The 22,625-nt window shown below is 39.6% G+C and overlaps 1 protein-coding gene across 2 annotated transcripts in view; it reads left to right on the top strand.

Moving 5' to 3' along the window:
* Positions 1 to 22,625, top strand: part of ERC1 (ELKS/RAB6-interacting/CAST family member 1) — a gene marked incomplete at its 3' end in the record, with an annotated part of 279,280 nt that overhangs the window by 217,529 nt on the left and 39,126 nt on the right. For both annotated transcript variants that reach the window (XM_084278306.1, XM_084278305.1), the window contains one exon: positions 8,099 to 8,243. In XM_084278306.1, the coding sequence (XP_084134432.1) occupies positions 8,099 to 8,243 (145 nt within the window). The remainder of the gene's footprint in view (positions 1 to 8,098; positions 8,244 to 22,625) is intronic.

Here is a 22,625-nt window from a genome sequence, read left to right as displayed (position 1 = left end):
AGCTCTATTGAGCTCAAGAGTCTCCTGCATACTTCTGTCTCTCATCTAGCTTCTGCACCAAAGGCCAGTAAAAAAAGAAAAGCTGTTTTAAAAGGAAAAGAAAACAACTATCCCCTTATAGCAACAAATCTCCCATAGCATCAGGTGCCAGGACTGAAGATTCCTTCTAAAACATGCCATATTCAAGAACTCCTGTTCTTCACATGCAAGTAGGTAAGGCTCATGGACTATCAGCTTAGCAACTGTGATATGCAGCAGGTTCTTTTTCACTGGAAGAAATGATTGATAAAAGTAGTTCAGGAAATTGGTAGTGTGTTGGAAAGTCCCCCTGTGAAAGCTTTAGATACATTTTCTCTGGATATGCTGGCAGACGGAGTCTAGAGCTGTACTGCAATTCTGAGTGCTCGGAGCTCCGACATGAGCAGGACTAGGAAATGCAAATCTTTACCTCCAGTGGTGTCTCCAAAGCGGCAAAATTAAGATGGAAATCTTTAAGTAAAAGAAGGGATAAAACATTGATGGGAAACGTAATATAAAATATTTTTATAAATAATAAAATATTTATAGGATTACTTGTGGCTATAGCAGATATGTTAAGGGAAAGACTTTGAAAAGCATTGCTTATCCATCTAATAAGGAATGATACTTTGGGGATTCTAGACATTTAGGCTGTTAAAGAAAATGTGTATAGAGAAGTCTAGATAAGTTACCGGTATATTTTATTTTTTTAAACAAGGACAGCACAAGTGTTAAGGCTTCCTGTGTCTAAAATTAACATCACCCCATCCATAAAATGGAAATTTAAAGGGACATCTCTTTTGTGACCACACAACTCTATTCAGAAAGGATGTCTACTTTTAGTCCCTGCTTTCACAATTTGTGGTCGCTTGTATGTTATGGCATTGAAAAGAACAAGGAAAAGGTATAAATTCAGGAGGCTTCAGTTTGCTGATGAAAAACAACTTTTTATTTTCTTTTTATTTCTCACCTGGTATGCTTGAATTTGCAATTCCTTTCTTGGTAGCTGTGTGAGTGTAGAAAATGGGTGGGAAAGACTGCTGGCACACCATCCAGATAAAGGCAAAAGTGACTTGCTGATTCAGGAAACAAGTACAGGAATGGAAGGAGTAGTCTTAACCCTTTTGACTGAGGGTGTAAGGCTCTGTTTGGGAAATTAATTTACAGCCTGAGGTTTAATTATTCCCATTTGTAATTAAAAGAGCAGGTAGCACCTATTGCCAAGTTGCTCCTACCCGCCCCCAACTTCTTGCAACAAGAGGTTCCCACTGTTTCTTTTGGATAAATGTTTTATTCACTTTGGGATACTTTGTGCTTTTCATATAGCTGCATCTTAAATACAACAGAAATTGTAGCTGGTGCAGAATTTGGCAACTTGTGTATTAAGTAAGGTACTGGACTATTAGCATCTTGAAATAGTGTTCTCTGTTACGCCTGCAAGTATTTTTCAAGAACCAAATTCTAATACCCCAAGCTCTGCCAGGGCTGTGAGGTACTGCAGGTTCAGTAACCACCCTGAGAGCATGATGGCTGTTAAGTGTCAGGGTCTCTGGGTGGTAAGAATGGGAATTAACTCTCAATGCGGTTCACAAGAGTTGGGGTTTCTTAATTTTCTAAATATGTTCTATAACCAGCAAAGAAGGGAAAAAATGTTGAATTTGGAACTAGCACTGTAGATGTGTTGACATTTTATGATGAAAAGGGTGGTGTTAGCACCAACAGAACTCTCCCACTGTTGGATCTGCTGCTTGGTGTGTTGCATTGCTAATTACTTTTAAAGAGTTTATCAAGTGTGACCCACCCAGTGTCATCCTGCCAAACTCATGAAATTACTGCAAACTGTGTCCTAACACCTCAGCGATGTCTGTCTAGCTCTCATCATCCTGCAATACTTTATCTGAATCTCTTCTAGTTCTTTATGTTGTTGTCACTTCATGGAAGGTTTTTTTAATTCATATGGAAATAATACAGTTCTTATTGTAATGCTGATTGACTCTGGTAAGTCTTACAAATGTTTGTGATAGAAAAGCATTAAAAGTTTGATCAGCGTTTTCTGCAGGCTTTGAGTAAATGCCATGGACAAAAACTGAAGCAAGTACTGTCCAAGGAGCAGCTCTTTTCTTCTGTGGTGACTGGTGCCCTTACTGCTGGACCAACTGAACAGTTAATGTAATAGCAGAACTGTTTCAGTACAAAGCCTTGTATATTAAAGGCATTAGAGCCGTAATTACAGTTTATCTTAATATGCCAGGATGAAAACTCTGGCAGGTCAGTCGCGTCTCATGGAGCACCAACAGTATCTGTTGAAGGAACTGACTGGATTGCTGTGAGCTTGTAGCTACTGGAGCTCTCCAAATTTGTGTCGGACCCATAAATGTTGTAGTTTAATGCCAGTTGGAAGGAAAACAGATTTGATCCCTAAAACTAGGGATGATGAAATTATGCCAGTTCCTCAGATTTGATCCCTAAAACTAGGCCTGATGAAATTATGCCAGTTCCTCAGTGGCATCAAAATCAAAGCTGCTGCTGATTTCAATATTGCGTTTATATTATCTCATAACAAGAATTCTAATAATTTGAAATAAAATTATATAGAACAATGTACTCCTAACATTTCTATATGGAACTTGTGCTTTCTTTGACATATGTAAACATATTCTTTAATGAATATGTATAGGGTTTTTGTGAAGCATCATTAATTCAGCACTGTTTGCAGCCTGTTATTCTTTCTAATTATACAGCTGATAAATATTCCAGTCTTATGACCCTGAGAACTGTGCTGCAAAGTACAAAACTGCTTTTTAAAGTTCATTTTCTGTTATGTTTTACCAAAAAGATTCTTCTCCTTTACTAGGAAGGAACTGTGAAGGAATTAGTCTCCTGAAACCAAGTGCTGTAGAGAACCATTTAAAGACATCTTGATTCTATTAGTATTTGTAAGCCAGATGACAAACTTGGCTACCCTACTAGGTAAAACTTTTTTAGTGTTGTGGATCAACCTTTTATATTACTCCTTATTGGACTTATCCAGGAATACAGCATACTGGTCTTGCAGAGCTGAGGATTACTGACCAGATAGAAAGTCTCATGTCTCTTTGCAAAAATATATAGTGGTTTACTAAAGGAAAAAGAGGAATGAAACACAAGACTGCTGTCTGCAGTGCTGCAGGGAGATGTGTTACAGTTTTGACTACACTAGGGTGTTTTGGTGTTAATGGGGCTTCATAGCTGAATCTGTATGAGCTGTAGTTCCTTATTTTGTATGTTCATTCAAATACTTGGTCACTCAAACCATCAAATAACTTACTTATCCTCACCGAAGCCCATACAAGAAATCTCATCTGAGCTCTGTGTATCCTTTTCTAGGGCTTCTGTGAGCATGTGCATACGATGCTAGCACCTGACGCTTTTACTAGTCTCCGCAGCTCAAGTATAAAATACTATTGAGCATATGAAGATAAATGCAGTACAATTCTTTAAGCCATTTCTTCCCTGCTACATAGATTTAGTTAATACTGCTTTGCTGAATGCCTTCCTTCTGCTTCTACTATGTACTGCATATGTAGTACTATAATAAAACATTTTCTAAGTCTTAATCTTTTATTCTGAAAAAAAAGACCATTTCTGTGTTTAAGGGACGTTCTTAAAGCTTTGCCTCCATTCAAGGACTGTACTGAAAACCAAGCTGCTGTCTTGCCCGGTTATCTTCCCAAAGTCATGCATCGCCATTCAAGTGCAGAAGGAGATATACCTTTGCACACTATTCTTCATTGTATGTTGACTAAAGCATTAGAATTTTAATTTTATTTTTATTTAGGGACCTCAGAGATCATGGTGCTCCAACCCCTCTCTGCTAGACCAGTTTGCCCAAAGCCCCATCCAACCTGGCCTTGAACACTGCCAGGGAGGCGGAAGCCACAGTTTCTCTGGGCAACCTATGCCAGGGCCTCACTAATCTCACAGGGAAGAATTTCTTCCTCATTATCTAATCTAAATCTTCCCTCTTTCACTTCAGTGCACGTCTTCTGGTCATTGACATAGAGAGAGACACCCCCTTGTCATCTCCCCTGCCTCTCCTTCCTAACAACCCTGTATCCTGCCATTCTGGCACTCCAGTCATAGGAGACATCCCACCACATCTTTGTGATGCCGATGAGATCATAGCCCTGCAAGCGTGCGCATATCTCCAGCTCCTCTTATTTATTCTCCATGCAGCAGAGAGATTCTTGGCTCTGGTCCTGAATCATCAGTGAAGACTGTGGTTTACTATTAAAAGAATAAGTCTTTCTTTAGAATCAAAACAGATTAAAGAAAGTGAAAATGACCAGAGCTCCAAGCCAGCCTGTCTTTCCCAGGATACCAAGAGCTAGAAAAAAGCAGAGGTCATCGATCATGTTCTGTCACTTTACTCTTGATATTTTTCATGTTTCAGGCAGACATCCAAAATTGGATACTTTTCCATAAAGGAAAAGCAACAGAAACAAAGTGGCAATAATAATGCACCAGTTATTATTGGGAGATCTTATTGTGGCCTGGGAGACCTTACTGTGGCCTTCCAGTACAGAATCAGAATCACCCCCACCTAAGTGGGGCCCACAAGAAAGCTGGAAAGGGGCTGTTCACAAGGGCATGGAGTGATAGGACGAGGGGTAATTGCCTTAAGCTGAAGGAGGGTAGATTTAGATTAGATACTAGGAAGAAATTCTTCCCTGTGACGGTGGTGAGATACTGGCACAAGTTGCCCATAGAAGCTGTGGCTGCCCCCTTCCTGACAATGTTAAAGGCCAGGTTGGGTGGGGCTGTGGCAGGGGGGTTGGAGTTAGATGATAATTGATGTCCCTTCCAACCCAAACCATTCTGTGGTTCCATTACTGGTTGTTCCCACATCTACAGTCTTGACACCACAACTGGGAGTATTTTTTGATTATCCTAACAGGTTTTAAAAAAATGCCTAACTTTGTGGTATCATGCCTCTAAAGACAGAATAATTTCAGGTACTAGTCTTTCTAGATAAAATCTAGGCAGGATGCAAGTGCTCTCTAACCTGGATATCAGGTTTTTGATATGCTGGTAGTCTGCTTAAAGCAAGCTTACTCTCTTAGCGTGTACAAGGAACACCTTTGTAATTCCAGACATAAATTCAGCTCATAGAAAGTCCATTGTCTAAGTCCATTCTGCTGTCAGACAGTGAACAATTTGTCTGCTAAAACACTGCTTTTAGTCTTGAGAAACATGTTTTCACATTTTTTGATACAGGACGTATGGCTTTAGTTGATATGCTGATGAGACTAAGCCTCTATGTATGGGTAGCTTGGAGTGATCAAGGGGGCGAACAGAGATGACATCTTAGTGGGGGGGAATGGGATTTTATGCTCTAGTTTCTTCTGCCAGTGCAGTGATAGAAATCTTAAGCTTTCACTGTCATAAATATTTCCAAGAGCTCAATCGCTGACTAGGACCAGAAGGAAGCCAGGTCATACATCATCACCCTTTTCTCACCTAAACCTGTAATGTGTAAGAAAAAGCTGCTCTTCCATCCCAGCCATCATTTTTCTGAAAGCAGTCATGGACTGGTGATCATCAGCGAGTCAGTCTTCACCCATTCTCTCAGCAAAACTTCACGCTTTTCAAGCAAGCAAGATTTGGGGTTTTTTCACCTGTAAAAGTAATGAGCCTTTTTAATGTGATGTCTCACCCGTACAACTCTCAAAGAGGAACAACCTCAGGGCCTGGTGGTTTCTACTCCAGGGCTGCAGAGTCAGCGTGATTTGCACATAACTCTGAAGGAAGAAGTGTTGTTCTGGCTACTGCCCAGCTGGGTTAAAAGGTTGTAGCCCCGTGCTGCTTCTTAGAGGCTACTGTCTCCTCCGTCTACCAGCTGGACTGCACGTGTAGTCACTTCCTCGTCCCGTTGTGTTAAAACAGTGCATTGAAGAGACAGTATTGTCAGACTTTTTAAAACAAGGCCAAGAAGCAAACATGTATGTAGTTATTCTTACAGACTGGAGAAGGAATTACTAAACTCACATCCAGGATGGTAAGTTTTTTATCCAGCTGAACTGCAGCCAGAAGAAGCTGACTACATCCTACATATTTAGGTACATGTTTCACTGCATCCATGACTTAGGCACTGTTTAAGTACCCTATGGAACTATTCCACTCTCTGTCTTCAGAAATGTTGCAGTATTAAATATTCACCAAGGGCATAACATTTGTAAAGTTTTCAACATTTTAACACGGAAAAATTTCTGTGTTCCAGTAGAACCAGTCCTTTCCCTTTTCAACCCCTCAGTTGAAAAGTCCATTGTGTTAGGTGAATATGTTGAAAACATCAGTACTACATAAAAGCATTGTCCATTTGTCCTGTCGTGTATTCTTCCACATGGAGCTCAATGAGTAGTTTTCAAAGGAGTGTTTTTGTTTTGGCCACAATTACAAATTCCTAGCTGAGATTAAGTGAAGTCATTTAGAAAGAAGTTGCAGAAAGAAAAAGAGAAGCCTGAGTACAAATAAAGTCTGCTCGATGAGTGGCAACAGGTGAATTAGAAAAGGCAGATTTAGAGTCACTGCTACCCTCAACAGTTTGCCAGTGTGATTAAGTCACCAGATTGCAATGGGTCCTTATTACAAAGGATTTAGACAACAAATAGAAAGGTATATTGGTGTAATTTATAGCAATTTTAATATTTTACCTTAGGCTTCTATAAATTTTCTTACATCTTTAATAAAAGACTAGGTGTTACAACAGTGTTAATGTTGATCTGAGTAGCAGAATACTTTTAACACATTTGATTCTAAAAAAAGCATTCTCTGAAATTAACAATATGCTTTCGTTTGTAAGCTAAAGCAGGTAAAAATTTGGATTATTTGGGAATCTGAATTTTTTTTACTTTAACTACATTTGCAACTAAATGTATATATGAAAGGTAGATAGGAAATCTTTAGTATTCAGAGTTTGGTTTTCATCATGACTCCTGTATAATGCCATCTTCCACACAGCCACACATGGTTAGGGCCTGGTTTTATTCCTTCTTTGCCCAGTGATGGTAGGTGGGACAAGCCATTGCTATTGGACAATGAGGTCAAAGGGGGGATTGTTGTGTCCTGTTGCACATGATGATTTGGCCACACCAGCTACAGCTGAGGTTTAATGTCAAAGGATAGAAACAATTGATTTCCCTAACATAGAGCAATCCTTTGAGTTAATTTGAGGACTGCTGTTTTATGATCAGTGCCATTGTTTTAATCTCCTATCTTCCCAGTATCTTTAAAATGTTTATGAACCCTACTTTTAAGAGCTTTTTGCTATTGGGAAAGAATATAACAAGGTTATGTTTCCATATTTAGTTATTATAGTGCTCGAACCTCAAGATTTCGCTACAGAATGTTGTTGGTTACACCATTTCTGCAAGACTACAAAAGGCTTGTGGTGACATCAGGCCTACCTTTGTCTTAATTACTCGGGACATGTATCCAACTTATTGGTTACTCACAAGAGAAGTCGAAGAATAGCTCAAGCATCCTTGAAGGCATCTATTTCAACATCTGTCATGTAGCACAAAAGTGTCTGTGTCATCATTTCCTTCTGGGAATACACTGTATTGTTCAAGTGATTTCAATAGACTTGTCACATGCCACCTTCCTGCTAAAATAGTTGCATGAATAGGCAGTACAACCTAATATAATTTAATGCAGAAGTCTTATTATTAGTCCAGTATTTGTGCATGTATTCTCAAAATCTGTTCTGGAACTGTTTAGAACATTATAAAGAATGAAAATGTTCAGCCAAAGTAATAATCAATGGTATTTGTGAAAAAATAAGAAGCTGAGTGCAGAATAATAACATACTATTATATGTTTTTCTTATCCTATAAGCAATAATTTGGTATCAGTACAGTCATTTAGGGAGAGGCGGGTGGGTCTTGACTTCCTGCTCCACCAACAGACATATAACCATGACAAACATACTTATTACTGCTCTTTGGAGTTGCATGCTGCTACAGTATTTATGGTATGTTCAACTCTTTTTTTAGAACTCTAAATTTTGCAGGATAACAATGGATTTATATTTTCTTTTCAGACAAGAAGCCCTTCTTGCTGCCATTAGTGAAAAAGATGCCAATATTGCTCTGCTAGAACTTTCATCCTCTAAGAAGAAGACTCAAGATGAAGTGGCTGCACTGAAACGAGAGAAAGATCGCCTTGTGCAACAGCTCAAGCAGCAGGTGGGTAGAGGAGGGCTAGGACAGAAACCAGTTGTTAATCTGGTGTGAGATTATTATCTTGATTTATGGAATTAATAATGTCTAACCCTGTCATATGTTGGGATAGGGAGTGCATAAATAATGATTTCCAACTAGCTGCCAGTCATGAAATCTGTAAAACATGGGGAGAGAAGTAGTATCAATATTGAAGGAAGTTTCTTTGTGTCACTGCCTGCATAGTAAATGTCTGATAGAATGTACAGGAAGCTGAATGCAAAAGGTATTGGTTCTTACCTTGTACAGACACAAATGGCCACAGATTCAGGGAAATGTGATAGTTCTTTTGGTGGTCTGTATTTCTTTGTTGGGGAACAAACATACGTGGAAGAAAATTCTCCTAGCTGTAAAGCACAAATATGACTGTGTTACACCTCATAGTCTCTACTGTGGTTTCTAGTCTGCAAGAGGAGCACCATATGGCAATGGCAGCTACTAAAGTGGAATTTGAGATATCTTGAGCTTGTGGGGAGATTGGTCCTTTCCTATTTTTGGCCTCTCCCATTTCTAAGCTCTTTTTGTGTTAGCATGACAATCAGAAAAAGTATGTTCCTATTCAAGCTTTTAATACTGCATTTCAGTATTGAATGCAATGTGAAAAATACATTGCCAATAAAACACAGGGGAAGCAAGAGGATTCCTGGCAGTAAGAGATTTGGGATCTGAAAAATCTGGGTGGATTTTTCACTTCAGCACTTCTGGTGGGTTTTTCTGAGTTATTCCCTTGCCACATTGCCTGTAATAACACATGTGCTGCAGCCAATCCAGTATCAACTTTTCCAGTGCCACCAATTTTTTTTTCATCAAATTTTATTTGCAACATTTCATCTGTCAAACAGATGATTATGGTTACTGTCAGAGACAGAAAGGCAAAACCAGGTCTTGTTTCTGATAAGGGATTTCTCTGCTTCTTCCTTAAGATACACAAATACGTTGCTGGCTATTTATTTTTAAGATCAGTTTGGGGTTTTTGTGGTGTTGGGTTTTTTTCCTACTGATATTTTATGTATATTCAATTTAGGTATTAAGGTTGATAATCTGTAATAATTTAGGTTTCAGTTAGGAGATTTTTTTAAACACTGCTGTAGTTCATCTCGTTGATTTTGGTGCCAATAAGTTATGCAATATCATATGCTGTTCCTAAAGAGGCATGGGCCTTTTCCTTTAAGGATGTCCACTCTAAGTGCTTCTCTGTATACATGTGGGATACTTAACTTCCCAAAGAAAAAAAATTGCCAAGGAGATAAATTTGATACTGGTTTTGGTATGAAGCAAGACCAATTCTGAGTTGATTCTGGAGCAATAGTACTTTTTCAAAAAATTCATTGGAATATCCAGATGCTTTTGAAACTTCTGGTTCCAAAACTGCCATCAGCTATAAAGACTCAATTTTTTAAGCTTGTCATCTTTCAAAAAAAATTAAGAAAGCCAAAAGTAATCTCAAGACATCTGTGCTATGAGTAGTATAGATACAAGATCTATATGAGCAGTATAAATACAAACATACTGCTCATATATACTGGCTGCAAGGTATTCTCCAGTTCACCCCCAATCCCTGAGGTAGAATATTTGTTTATATATGAACAGTCTAAAGTATATTTAAACCATACCTGAGAGTTGTTTATTTGACCTAATGGATATTTCACACATCCACTCTAAATCTAAATCTTTCCTACATCATAAGGCTGTATCATCTTTTACCCTTTTTTGCATGTAGCCTTCAGTACTATTAATATAAAGGCTACTTAGAAAGTTACTTATGGGATATAATACTCACCAACTCTGTAAATTGCAGAGGATCTGACATTGCATTTAGTTCTTTTGTACCAATAGTTTTGGCATGTACTTTTTCTGCATTGAGGTCATCAATTCAAATCACACCAACTTTGACAGCCTAAGAAATAGGAGATGGGTCCAAAGAGAAAGATATAAGATGTTACAGGATCTTCATTATTGATATAGTCAAAGGGCATCTCATTCTTCCACGTTTTACAAATTTGTGTTCTTGGCCCTTGTGGTCCTCCAGTTATTACAGGTCACCAACTTCATATTTTCCAACAAAACTACTATGCTGCTTCATCAGTTTAAGCTTTCTCTACATGGACCCTTTGCTACATCTTGAGAACAAAGGTTCTTCTGTGTTAATAGCTCCATGGGACTATATAGCATTTCAGGAACTTCCTAAAAGTTTAGCTATAATTCCTAAATTTACAGTAGAAATTGTGAATGAAAAATCTTTCAGACCTGTGGATGTATTGAACACAGCTGTTCAAGAAAGGCAAGTGATGCCAGTTAATCATGATCTTCTGGAAGACTTAGAAAAGTGGTTCTGGAGCCTAAAAAGTTTATTTGGCCCTTCGGATTAAGAGCTGGGATCCTGACCTCAGTAATTCCTTTCTTCTGCCTTTAACATTGTTTCAGAGCTGTTGAGCACCCTGATAAGTAGTTAGTGTTTCAGTCCATCCCATTTCTAGGAAATGCTTAGACTTTGTGGTGGGAAAGCAGCTCTTTCAGCTGGCTGACAGGCACATTTCCCATTTCCGTGTATATAGGATGCAAATAGAAATGCTGAACAGTATCAAAAGGGGGTGTGAAGGATTGTGAATGCTGTGGTAGGTACCACGAGCCTGATTTCTGAATCTCAATGCAACCTGGCAAGAGCCTCTGACAGAGATAATGCTTTAGGAAAAGTTTTCCGACTGCTGCAATAGTGGGTGCATATGAATCCAGGTCTGTATGAAGGGATTCAGATTGTGCCTTCTCATTGCTTGTGCTGGTTATCATTGAGTTGTTATATCTACCACTGTTAGCAGACTGACTTAATGTCAATTAACCTATCTTAGAGTGTAGAAATATACACCTCTCCCAAAACAAAACCTCATTCTACTGATAAGCCTGAATTTACCGCGTAAAGAAAAATCCAACTTCTTCAGCCCTGCAACTGTATTTAAAAATATTGGTGAAGACACATAGATTCATCAAGGAAAGCTTGTACAGATTCCAGAGGAGTCTACAGTTATTCCTTGATTTAACTCTCCTTTCTCCCTTCCCAACACTGTCACATTCCTGGTCACTCACTTGGGAAGGGTATTACTGCAAAAGAGAGGGAAGGAGTCCTGCCAAAGATGTTTTGGTTCTTTAATTTCTTTAAGTATGTGCATTAAAGTTGGGATGAAGAGAGGCATTTAGGAAAGAGGATATGGCATCAATGTTGTTTTAATTTAGAGTTTCTAGGCTCTGAATTACAGGAATGTGCCTCAATATAGAGACCATTTCCTAATGAGGCACTCGGCATTGACCAGGCTTTCTAGTAAATGGAGCTGCCTGTTTCATATTGGTTGTCAGTTTGTATGAGGGATTTCCTCTATCATCGGAAAGGCAGGCCAATTGCAGGGTGAGGGTCACCAGCTAATGTGGTCCCAATTTACTTCCTCCCAGAGTACTTTGTCTCCGTGAGTAGTGTATGGCGAAGCAGTGGTTGGGAGGCTGCTTCACCAGAGGGGGCCGAGGCTGATGCAAGAAAACAGAGCTCAAGGTTGTCTAACAAAGTCCAGATGTAGCGTGGCGAGCGCCAGCCAGGATTATATGCCATACAGAAGCCCTTGTGACGTGTGTCATGCTGGAATTGATGGAGACCCAAGGAGCTTTGGCCTGCTTTGTGGCAGCACATCCGCCACTCATCTGTTAGAAAGTAGCCTGTTTGCCATTTATTCCTTTCCTTGTCAAGCCTAGTTGTAATGATCAGAATATATTTATTACAACAGGACGAAGCGCTACTCCGCAGCTTTGAGTTGTAAAGGGAAGGCATGTCTGAATGGGCTGAGGTTTTCCTGTCTGTGGGCTTTGAGTCTTAAACACTTGGGGTTTTCTACTAGGAGTTGTTTGGAGCAAAGATTGTAATTTTCTGTGTTTGCACAGTGTCTAGCACAGTGGGAGCCTGACTTGACCAACATCTCTAGGCACTACTATGCTGTAAATGTTAAGTAATATTGGCGAAAGTTTTAGGAGGCTCTGAACTGTATCAGTGTCTGTTTTCTGCGAGCCTGCAGTGTTACTCAACTGAATTGTTTGTAGATCACTGTGCTCACTTGTATCATTATATAATGCTTCATAATTATTCCAAATTTTTTTAATATACAATAGCAGAAGATACCAGGAGCCAGCCTGATTCAGTGTTACTGCTGATGGGTTCTCAAAATTTTCATTTCAAATGGTGTGACTCTAGGTTAGGTTGATATTAGACACATTTTAATATGCTGCCCTTTCCTAAATAAAAGCAATTTTCAGATCAGTTTGTCTGTCTTTTAAGAATATGTTGAGTTTCCATGCTACACTTTAGCGTGCTCACAGAACCACCTAGCTTTCTCCACGTATTCTGTAAACATTTTTTCTTCTAGCACACAGATTGTTAGTGAAAAATACTGGATAGTACTAGGCTCCAGACAGAGCACCATGTAATCCACTTGATTTATTCAGTTATACATGGAATCTCTTCTTAAAGACTATTAGTGAAGGAGACCTTCAATCATGGGAAGTCTTCTCTATAGCTCATCTTTCTTTATCATTATGTCATTGCACATCTGTAATCTCCCTTACTGCAATTTAAGCTCATTGCTACTTTTTCTAGCTGTTTTGGTCTTAGGAAAAAAAAAATACTGTTTCTTGGCACTTCAGGCAGCCTTTTCAGTTTGTGATGGTGTCTCATCCATATTTTTTTCTAAACTAGGCAGTTTCAGTTCATCCAGTCTTCATGTGTATTATTTTCTAGATATCTGATCATCCCATTGTTCTTTCTTTATTTGATTTGTCTTTTTCTTCCTCAAAGTGTGGTATTTGAAACTGGACAAAGCTCAAAATGAGGCCTTTCCTTAGCTGAACTTGTTCATGAGCATGTCATATGAGACAGTGTTAGAAACATTCCACAACCTCACTGGTTCCCACAGGTTCTCAAAAATAACTATTAATAACTTTCATTATAGTAGATAAACTCTTTCCTAGTGTAGTCAGAGCTAGCAAATTTGAAGTCATCTGACTTTTTGAGTACCAATTCATTTGTTCTTTTCCTTTTCTGACCTATTCTCCAAGTACTGAAGCAAATGTTGTTCAATCACCTGAGTACAGCTTTTAGTGCCAACTGACACAGAAAAAGCATGAGCACTTTGAGCTTCCTGGCTTTATTTTTGGATGGCTTTCACTTTTTACTGAGCAGATCAACTTTTGTCTTCCAACTTCCTCTTCAACTAAAAAACATCTGTAATGTCTGCTTTTCCTTCCTTAGTACTTGTATTCCATACAGCCCCTCACCATTCCTGTTCTTGCCATATACACTCTCTCTGTTTGCTTACACCTAACTTGGTGAAAAGAGCTCCCTGCTATTTTAGTGGAGGGAGATAAGAAACCTCATGCTATTGAAAGCATGGATTATGTACTCAGATTGCTTGCCATTCAGAGGAATCTTTAATACCTGTCGTTCCCTTCTACTTCTGTCTCCTCATCACAGCCGTTCCTTCCTCTGTGGGCCGGCGTGAACGGAGGGGCTGTTATATACCATTCCCATAAATTGAGAGGAATTATTTGGTGATGACTAGTAGTATTAATAGTTAGCATTTAAGCAATATTTAATATATTTTTCATCTAGCCATGCAAGTCCCAAAGCTGTTTTCTCTGTGCTGTTTTGTGCTTCCTCCCTGCAAGGATTTTGGCTGACTTTCCTTTTGAGGCCAAGGTACTGCAGAGATTTGTTTCTCAAGTAAATGTGGTTCATGGGATCATGAGGAAAAGGAAAGAATTTTAGATTCCAAAATAGCTTCTCCCCCCAAAAATGCTAGTTTTCCACTGTTACTTGTTTCCCTGGAAACCCTGCACACTGATACCTGACACTCCTCTGCTGTGAACTTTTCCAAAGTGAAGTTCCACTGGTTGGAGTCATTTCTCTTTGTAACAGGAGAATGTAAAACAGGTCAAAGGAGACTGACAGTCAAGCATTTTTTCTCTTACTGCCATGGAGCTGTATCAGCATGACCACACTTCTGGCAGTTTTTATTACCACCCTGCCTGATGAAATAATACAGATTCTGTGAGGCATGCAGTTAGTCTTTGCTTTGTCTTAGCTGCCCTGATTTGAAACCATGTCTGAGGAGAGCGATTACCTTGTTAGCAAACAAATTTAGTCTTCAGGTAACATGGATACGATCACTGCAGGGAACCGCTAAATGTAGTGCTGTTTCTGTGACAGAATTACCTTTGTTCTCCAAGAGCATCTGAGAGGTCCTGGCGGTGTGATGGTGCCCAGTGAAGCTTTATGAGTGGAGGTACCTCTCAAACCATTGTCAGAAGGGGTCTTAGGAAGTCTAGGAAGATGTATTTAAGTTGTCTGAGTGTGGTGGTGGCTGAGAAAACAAAGTAAAAGTTAATGTTTGAAATGAGTGATGATATTCAGGGCATTTGGTTCCGTGTTTGCTTTTTGATGTCTTCACCACAGTACCCATGAATTTGTACTAGTCAGAGTGGAAATAGATGCAAAAGTGAGGAAAGAAAATCCGTGTGATAAGAAAATTAAGGACAGGCTTGAAGAGGACTTGCATGTCAGAGGTTCCAGCATGTGTTAGGCAGAACAGAAGGTACTCTATGAATTCTGGTGCACGCTGAAGGCCAGGTTAACCTATTGGAAATAGCAGCAGACAGATTAATATACTGTGCCAGGAAATTTTCAAGGAATAGTGAAACTATTGTCACTTGCAGTGTACTCAGTACCTAAATAATGCTGTCACAGCCTCATTTTACATACTGCATGGTACGTAGAGTCAGTGCAAAGTCATCTTTTTTCAGGTTCTTGTACCACCAATATCTGTAGGGTCAAATGCAACTTTGCAAAGTTTTAATCTGCTGTCTTTAATATACAAAGATACCAAAGTAAGCAGTTATTATAGTATATTATGCATTTATAGTATATTAAACTGAAGGAGGGCAGTTTTAGATTAGCTATTAGGAAGAAATTCTTCCCTGTGAGGGTGGGTGAGGCAGTGGCACAGGCTGCCTAGAGAAACTGTGGCTGCCCCCCTCCCTGGCAGTGTTCAAGGCCAGGTTGGATGGGGCTTTGGGCAGCCTGATCATGGTAGGGATTGGAGCTAGATGAGCTTTGAGTTCCATTCCAACCCAAATCATTCTATGTTTCTATTCTTATTTGTACTGACAGTGTAGCTGGCATACATGTGAGCAGTCAGAAGTGGGGGGAAGCACTCTGTACGCTTCCTATTCAGGAAGCTATTGAAGTAGAAACAGAAAAAACTTCTGGCTGAAGTGAATGTATCCACTAATTGGCTCTCATCAAGTGTTGCAAGCTGTCAAATTTAAGCATCATGGCTTTTGCCGAAGGCCTGTAATCCACACAGATTATCAATCACAGCGCTGCTTGCTTTGCCAGGCTTTGCTCCTCAGTAATTGTTTCTGTCAAGGGGGGATTTCTGACAGGAGCAGACCCCAGCACCTTGACAGCAGCTGAGCAGGCAGAGAAAGCAAGGCTTTGTCATGCCCTTGAACGCTGCTTCCTAAAGCACAGTGCAAGAAGCTCTCACATTAAAAGAAAGCACCTTTGCTATGTTCTCCAGCATTGTTAATCTTCAGTTACCACAGTAACAGCACTCCGTGCGGCATAAGCCATCTTTTCTGGGGCAGCATTTCACCTTCCCGCGGTATTACCTTTACTCTCATTCCCCTCTTCCTCCTCCTTGTACCTTTACCCTATGCCTCTTGTCTTACCAAATAACAATGTATGTTCAAGTGAGCTCGTTGCCATCACTGGTCTCACGTTGCTGGAGAAGGGAGCTGCTTGTTGCCCCACTGCAAACAGCCATGTCTGCTTTCTGTTTGTGCCTTCACTCGTGTCTCAGCGGGTAGTTTTTTAGGGCGTTGCAATCGTGACTATGGAGGTTTCCTGGAAGGGGAAGGTTCTTTGCCTCAGTGAGAGACTGAGCTTTAAGATTTATAAAAATACTTTGGAATTGACATGACAATACAGTACTTGCTGCCCTTTCTAAACATTTGCTACATTTAAAACTTACTCTTACAGACTAATATTTCCCAAGGTCAATCTCAGTCTTCAAAAACCTGTTTCATTCTATTAGAAATATTTCTCCATTTATTGATTATATTCAGATTTTCATATTATAGTTTTACAGCTTTTTAATTCACTAAAAATTTGTACAAATAAATATAAATAAATAGTTGCTGACAACATCCACTGCACTGCTACTAGAATATTTTTCATTCAAGGATTATGAATTCATATACTAAGTTATTTAAACAACATTGTCCCTGACTGTAAAATGGAGATTGCTGGACAAGCCTAGGTTAGCACTCAAGAGATCCTGTATTTAATTTCTGTAAGTGACAACCAGCCTGCAGGTGTTGGATATCAGTTAGAATTGTCAAGCCAGCTTTGGGAGGGCCAGGTTTGTTAGTGGTATTGAAGAGGTAAGAGCACTGGGTGAGATTAGTTTTCTCCAGAAGACTGCGCTGGGAAGTCTAATTTTAGACATACAAATAGTAATTCCTTTGGCTGTGAATAGTGTTTCTGGACATTAGTGCAACGTTAATAATGTCAGTGTCATTTCAGCAGTGGTACCTTATGGTGGTTTTCTGGAGTTATTGTGTTACAAACCACTGAGCTGATAGGCACCGTTTTTCAGTTAAATAATGAGGATATATTAGAACAGGTCTTTTAAATACATGCTTCCAGTGGAGCATTTATGTATTTATTTTTATGAGACTTTTTATGCTCCAAATTGTGTTAAGAACAGTTACCCTCCCTCAGTTTCTGACAGTCTTTTTGTTAGCTAATGAGTTCATGAGATAGATGCAAAATCTCAGAAAGAGTGGTTTAATAGAGCTCAAGATTGTTCATTCAAGGAATAAAATGATGTGTGCATCTTCTTTTGCTTAACTTCTCCAGTTTGTGGGGCAGTTGGGAAGGACCTGTGCACCACTACTCCCTGTTTGTTGTCCAGTGGCAGGATGTGCCTCAGGGGTAAAATATTTGAGACTTTCCGACAATTGGTTCTTGTGGCTGGGTTGGTTTGGCATCACTCTTTCTGGTTTTTGAATTGATGATGTTCAAAGGCTGCCCGGAAAATACAGTGAGTTTACAATTACATTTACATCTTGTCATTCAGACACACTGTTTATAGAACTCTGAAGTTATGGTGACAGAGTGGATTCCACTTAAACATGTAAATAATCTTGATGAGATAAACCTGTGAGTATACTTTGTGTGAAGAAACAGTAATTTCACACCAAAATGTTAGATACAGGAAAAATTGTAATGACTTGCTTGAATTCAGTAAAAATGCTGTGATTTGCCATGAGTGTATAACCATCCTAACTGGTATTTCAAGTGCTACAGGCCTGGGGGAGACTGGTTGGAGAGCTGTCAGGCAGAGAAGAACCTGGGGGCCTTGGTTGACTGCCTGCTGAGTATGAGTCAGCAGTGTGCCCGGGCGGCCAGGAAAGCCAATGGCATCCTGGCTTGTATCACAAATAGTGTGGCCAATAGGTCTAGGGAGGTGATTGTGCCCCTGTACTTGGCATTGGTGAGACCGCACCTTGAGTACTGTGTGCAGTTCTGGGCTCCTCACCATAAAAAGGACATTGAGGTCCCTGAATGAGTCCAGAGAAGGGCAACCAGGCTGGTGAAGGGGCTGGAGGCAAAATCCTATGAGGAGCGGCTGATGGAGTTGGGGGTGTTTAGTCTGGAGAAGAGAAGGCTGAGGGGAGACCTTATCACTGCCTACAACTACCTGACAGGAGGTTGTAGAGAGGTGGGTGATGGTCTCTTCAGCCAGGTGACAGGAGATAGAACAAGGGGAAATGGCACAAAGCTGCACCAGGGCAGGTTCAGATTAGATGTTAGGAAAAAATTCTTCACTGAAAGAGTTGTCAGGGCCTGGAACAGGCTGCCCAGGGAGGTGATTGAGTCACCTTCCCTGGGTGTGTTTAAAAAAAGGGTAGATGAGGTACTAAGGGATATGGTTTAGCATAGGATGGGAATGGTTGGACTTGGTGATCTTAAAAGTCTTTTCCAACCTTGTGATTCTGTGATTGGATGCAGCTTTTTCTGTCCTAAATTCTTCCTGTTTGTTTGGACTGTTTTCCCTGGCACTGACAGTTGTCTAGAAGACACAAGTGTCCCTTTATGTCATCTCCATTCAAAATATGCTACCTCTGTACATTATGCTTATTTGTCCCTACATTTATTGTCACTGTCCCCCAGGGAAGACACAAAACACCAAAGAGTTTCACACTAAAGATATAAATTAAAAACGTATTTGTGGTTACTTCTCTTTGGATGAAAAGCCTAATGAACTGGTGACTTTAACAACAGGCTTACACAAAAAGCGATTCACACCTTGATACCTGGTAGAAAGGCTGTGGCAGAAAGCAGAAAAGCATTTTACTAGCTTTAGTACTGGTTTTAGTTTGTGTAAGATCTGTAACTGGCATCTGATAGATGATGCAAGGTGTGTTCCAAAAACGTAAGGAGGAGGTGAAGTCAGAGATATGAGGTGACGGATTGGTTTCATAAACTAAGTGTGTAGAAGATTTCAAGTAGGTTACAGATTAACCGTTATATGACTTAATATGTCAGTAATGTGTTTTTTACTTCAAGGAGGAACGATGGAAAGAATTGTACACCTAGAAATATGGAATGCAACTAGACATTAAAATTAATCATCTATAAAATAGAATATATTTCTTGTTTGGGATTTCACTGTGTTATTTTGGGATTAATATAATAAATCAGTGCTTTTTTGCTTGATAGCTGAAAAATGCATAGTCTGCAATAGAGAATTTAAATCCCCACCATCTTAAAAATTGATAATATAAAAATTAAGTCTTAACTGTACAGAATGAACTTCAGCTTCAGTAAATAGTGAGCTGTTGACGAGCAGTGCCCTCAGCTAGTTTTGAGTTTATGCACTGAAATACCTCTCAGTCTAGGGATTTTTTTCTGTATTAAGGTCCTTAGAATTCTGAAAATAATTTCCCCTTTTGAATTAGTCTGAGCCCAGTCCAGTGCACCATATCTCAGGCTAATGGACAGGTAATGCAGGGCGAAACAGAGGTTTCATGCTGCAGTTGGAAATTTAATATACATGCTATCAGTTACAACTAGTTTCTTGATATTAACCCTTCACTAATTTACATACTAAGTTGTAGAAATTGATAGGCTCATATATCAGGTTTCTCAAAAGAAGTCATAATTGTATGAAATTAGGTATCAGTTACTCAGCAAAGCTTCTGCAAATGGCCAGGTGCTGATAGTTGCAGGCTCCCCTTGATTCTGTTCAATTCACGGTATTATATTCTAAAGACTCCAAGTCTTTAAAAAATGACTATTCATGTTTTGGGGCTGAATAAGTTATGCATTTTACTCCTTAGTAAGTACATTCGGTTCTCTACATCCCTTGTATAAGATGAAAAAAAATTCCTGATCAAAGAAAAGGTGCATAGTTTTTCCCTAGAGGTAATGGTTTTGCCAACTGACATTTCTGAACGTGTGTAGGAAGAGGCTAGAGATTTTTCTGCTGGCTGCTAACTTGGAAAGATCTGAGGATTCTGGTAGCAGCTGCCAAATCTGTAAGGTAAAGATGAGAAAGTCGATATTGATGGAGACCCTGCTTGCAGTCCCTCCCTTGAATGTGGGGGTCTGCAGTTGATGAATACAACGTTGTGATTTTGACAGATTCTCTCTCAGGTAGTTGTGTTCTGTCTCTCAGTGGCCCTATGTTGAACACAAAATAAGAGAACTGTTCCTTGCCTTAACTGTACCAAAAACTTGAGTCTTTTCAGCACCAAGAAATTCTTTTAGGGATCAATCCAAGAATGTACATAAAGGCAATCTGTTACAAACTCATTTATCAGAAGATTGCTGTCTGATTTTATTTGGAGTAATCAAACATGTATTGTATGGATATAAGATAATGAGAATTGAGCACACTCAGTTTCAAAAATGAGCAAATTTACTTTTGCAATAACATGTTGCTCAATTTTAGATGATCAGTATTGTAGGTGAATATTAGTCTCTCAACTTTCTGTAAAGCTTTAGTCTCCAAATAGATATTAAATACTGTTCACTGTATAGGTGCCCGGGGAAAATGATGTGGTCTTTTCTCTTGAAAGCAGCCCGGGTTAAGGGGTAGACATGTTATTAAGGGTTTTGTTCTCTTTGAGCACAACTTCACAGTCACAGAACTTAGTCTTTTGTTCTCTTTCTTTCTGTTTACCACCAACTCCTGTCTGTCCTAGTGTGAATATAAATATTTCCTGTATCTGATAAAAGAAAAAGTAAATGGAGCTCTCACAACTGACTCCAGCCAAACTCTTCTTAGGATCTGAACAACTTGGTATCACTCTGTTTTAATGTGGGATTTTTACTGATACCAAGCCAGTGTGCCCTCCATCTCCAAAACACTAGTAGATATTCCTTGGCTTTGCACTTAGCAACCAAAACTGCTGCCATTAATGGTGTTGAAAAAGTAATAAAAGGAATATAATGATCCTTAGGAACATGCACATACATATGTTGTTTAAAACTTGGAAGACTGCACAGGTTTATTTGCTCTGTGGACGTAATAAGTACAGAACCTTCTCATTCTGGACGGGGTGAGGGGGGGGAGAGTGCAGGGGGAGGTGTGCACCTTTCCAGTCTCTTCTGTGTCTCAGAAAGAGACAGGTGAGGTACCAATGTGTTTTGCTGAACTGAAAAAAGAAGGATCCACCAATTGGATGACATGGGGAAGCATAAACTAACTCCTTATTTCACATCTCTATCATTTTCATCACTGTCAGATGATGAAAAGATATCTTGATATCTCTTTCTCCTCTCTTCTTCCCTTTCCCAGTACCCAAACTAGCCAGTCCTCCTCCACTGTCAGCCAGCAACCTTTTCTGATGATACAAAGAGGTCTTAAAAATATGAATGCTTCCTTGTTTCTCCTGGGTCTTCTGGTTGCAGATACATCCATTTAGTTTGCCCCGTCCAATTCATTCATCTCTTATTCTTCCCCTGCTTTGTCAGGGTTGCTTACCATGTAGAATCACCTAAGTTTAATGATTTTGCAGGAAAAGGATTGTTTAGGAAAAAACAGTGGACATATGACTTTTTCATCTTGTTCCACAGGCCTTTTACTTTTTGTGGTTCTATAGCAGGGACAGAATTTTCTAAGTTTTTTTTCCAAGTGTGCTTAATGGTGTCCACTGGTTGGGCCTCTGCTCATATGTAATGGTGTAATGTAACGTAAATCACAGAAAGAGAACAGATTAGGAATAGAGCAGGCAATGACAGGAGTGCTGTCTCCAATGCAGGCACCTTAGGGAAATTCATCTGACCAAACTGGCACATCTCTACCTATTGTGTGCCATGAACTTTCTACAAAGGAAGGCAGCTTATTTTCTTGGCTAGAATAATTTTGGCACAAATACAATAGAAAACCTGAATGTTACTTCAGTCTTTCCAGCTGGTGCTGTTGTCTAAGCTTTGATGCAGACTAAATAAGAAAAATCAACCTAAGAAAGAGAGAAAGAGTGTTGGGTTATTGTGATTTCTCTTGCCTGTGTACTGCATGCAAGAGCTGGGTGGATTGTCAGGAATCATCTCTCCAGCTCTGTGTATTGCACATGTGCTGCTCGGTGCTCGTGTGGGAATCCTGCCTCTGTGGGCCAAACACAGGGACAGTGTAGATGGACAGGAATCCTGTGTTTGCAGACCACACGCACAGATGGTGTGGACAGACAGGAATGTGATGTCTGTGTGCTTGTATGAGTCTTATGAGGCAGGGCTCTTCTGCGTGGATGTCAACCCTAATAATTGGCTGTACAGAGAAAATTCTTAGCTTTAATTTCATTTGGGGTAGCAAAGCTCTGTTGGTTGTCAAAGGAAATGCCCTTTCAACTCTTCCCTCCAGCAGTTACCATGGAGGGTTTTGCCTAGATTCAAAGATGATAGAGAGGCAGAAAAAGAATAATATTGGTTTTCTTTTTCTCTTATAGGCAACAGCTTTTAAAATTAATTTCAGAACAAGCATAAATAGTCTTGAGGTTTTGGCCTGTTTTTTTAAAAAGTTGCTATCAACACTGTTTATATCATGCAGACACAGACACATTCATGTATATACCCAGAGCTGGGTTCTGGGCAGTTACAGACAGTCTGTGTTGAGATGATACTGAGCAGCTCACATCACTTTAGCATCTAGGAATTTGTATCTGTACATAACTACTTTTTTTTTGCCAAGAACAGCATGTATGGAGAGGGGCAGGGGGGGTTGCTATTAACGGCTCTTTGAAGCTGCA

The sequence above is a fragment of the Gallinula chloropus genome (assembly GCF_964237585.1).
Source record: "Gallinula chloropus genome assembly, chromosome: 1".
NCBI lineage: Eukaryota > Metazoa > Chordata > Aves > Gruiformes > Rallidae > Gallinula > Gallinula chloropus.
This window is presented reverse-complemented; position numbering and strand designations above follow the sequence as displayed.